The following is a 550-nucleotide window of genomic DNA, read 5'->3' on the forward strand; positions in this document are numbered from 1 at the left end:
AGTATGTTGTTTTTGATGTTTAATCTTTTTTCTTTTTTTTCTCAGTTGCGTGATGCCTTCAGCGTAGATGACTACAGCCATTATCTTTTTACACCTCGTGACTTAACACGATGGGTCCTTGGACTGTTGCGATACAAGATAGATGCAGAAGATGCAGCGCTTCAGCCATTGCTTGAAGTTAGTTGTAACTGTTAAAGTGGAGATTGATGCTGTTAACATATTGTCATGGTTATGCAGATGCTAAAATATTGGCAATATTTTAATCTGACTGTCAGTAAGTGTAAGCAGTTTCTTAAATACTGTAAGTTATTATTTAAGGTCACTAAATTTCCTTCTACAAATTTTAAGGTCTGGTTATATGAGGCCTGCAGAATGTTCCGTGATAAGCTTGCAGAAGATGAGGATATTCAGAAGTTTGATGCACTGATATTATCAACGTTACATTCAGACTGGGGCGTTGATCTTAGGGAACACATTACTGATTCATACTACGTGACTTCAGGCGCTGGTGTTGTAAGTTTGAATGTCTGTTTGTTAGAAAAATTAATAT

General features: G+C 36.4%; 1 protein-coding gene across 1 annotated transcript in view; it reads left to right on the forward strand.

Annotated features, from left to right (window-relative positions):
* The window catches only part of LOC119591619 (cytoplasmic dynein 2 heavy chain 1-like), a 47,711-nt gene that overhangs the window by 23,677 nt on the left and 23,484 nt on the right, over positions 1-550 (forward strand). Inside the window, 2 exon segments of the mRNA XM_037940373.1 lie at positions 46-177; positions 349-513. Coding sequence (XP_037796301.1) covers positions 46-177; positions 349-513 — 297 coding nt within the window.

This window comes from Penaeus monodon, chromosome 29 (genome assembly GCF_015228065.2).
Source record: "Penaeus monodon isolate SGIC_2016 chromosome 29, NSTDA_Pmon_1, whole genome shotgun sequence".
Taxonomy (NCBI): domain Eukaryota; kingdom Metazoa; phylum Arthropoda; class Malacostraca; order Decapoda; family Penaeidae; genus Penaeus; species Penaeus monodon.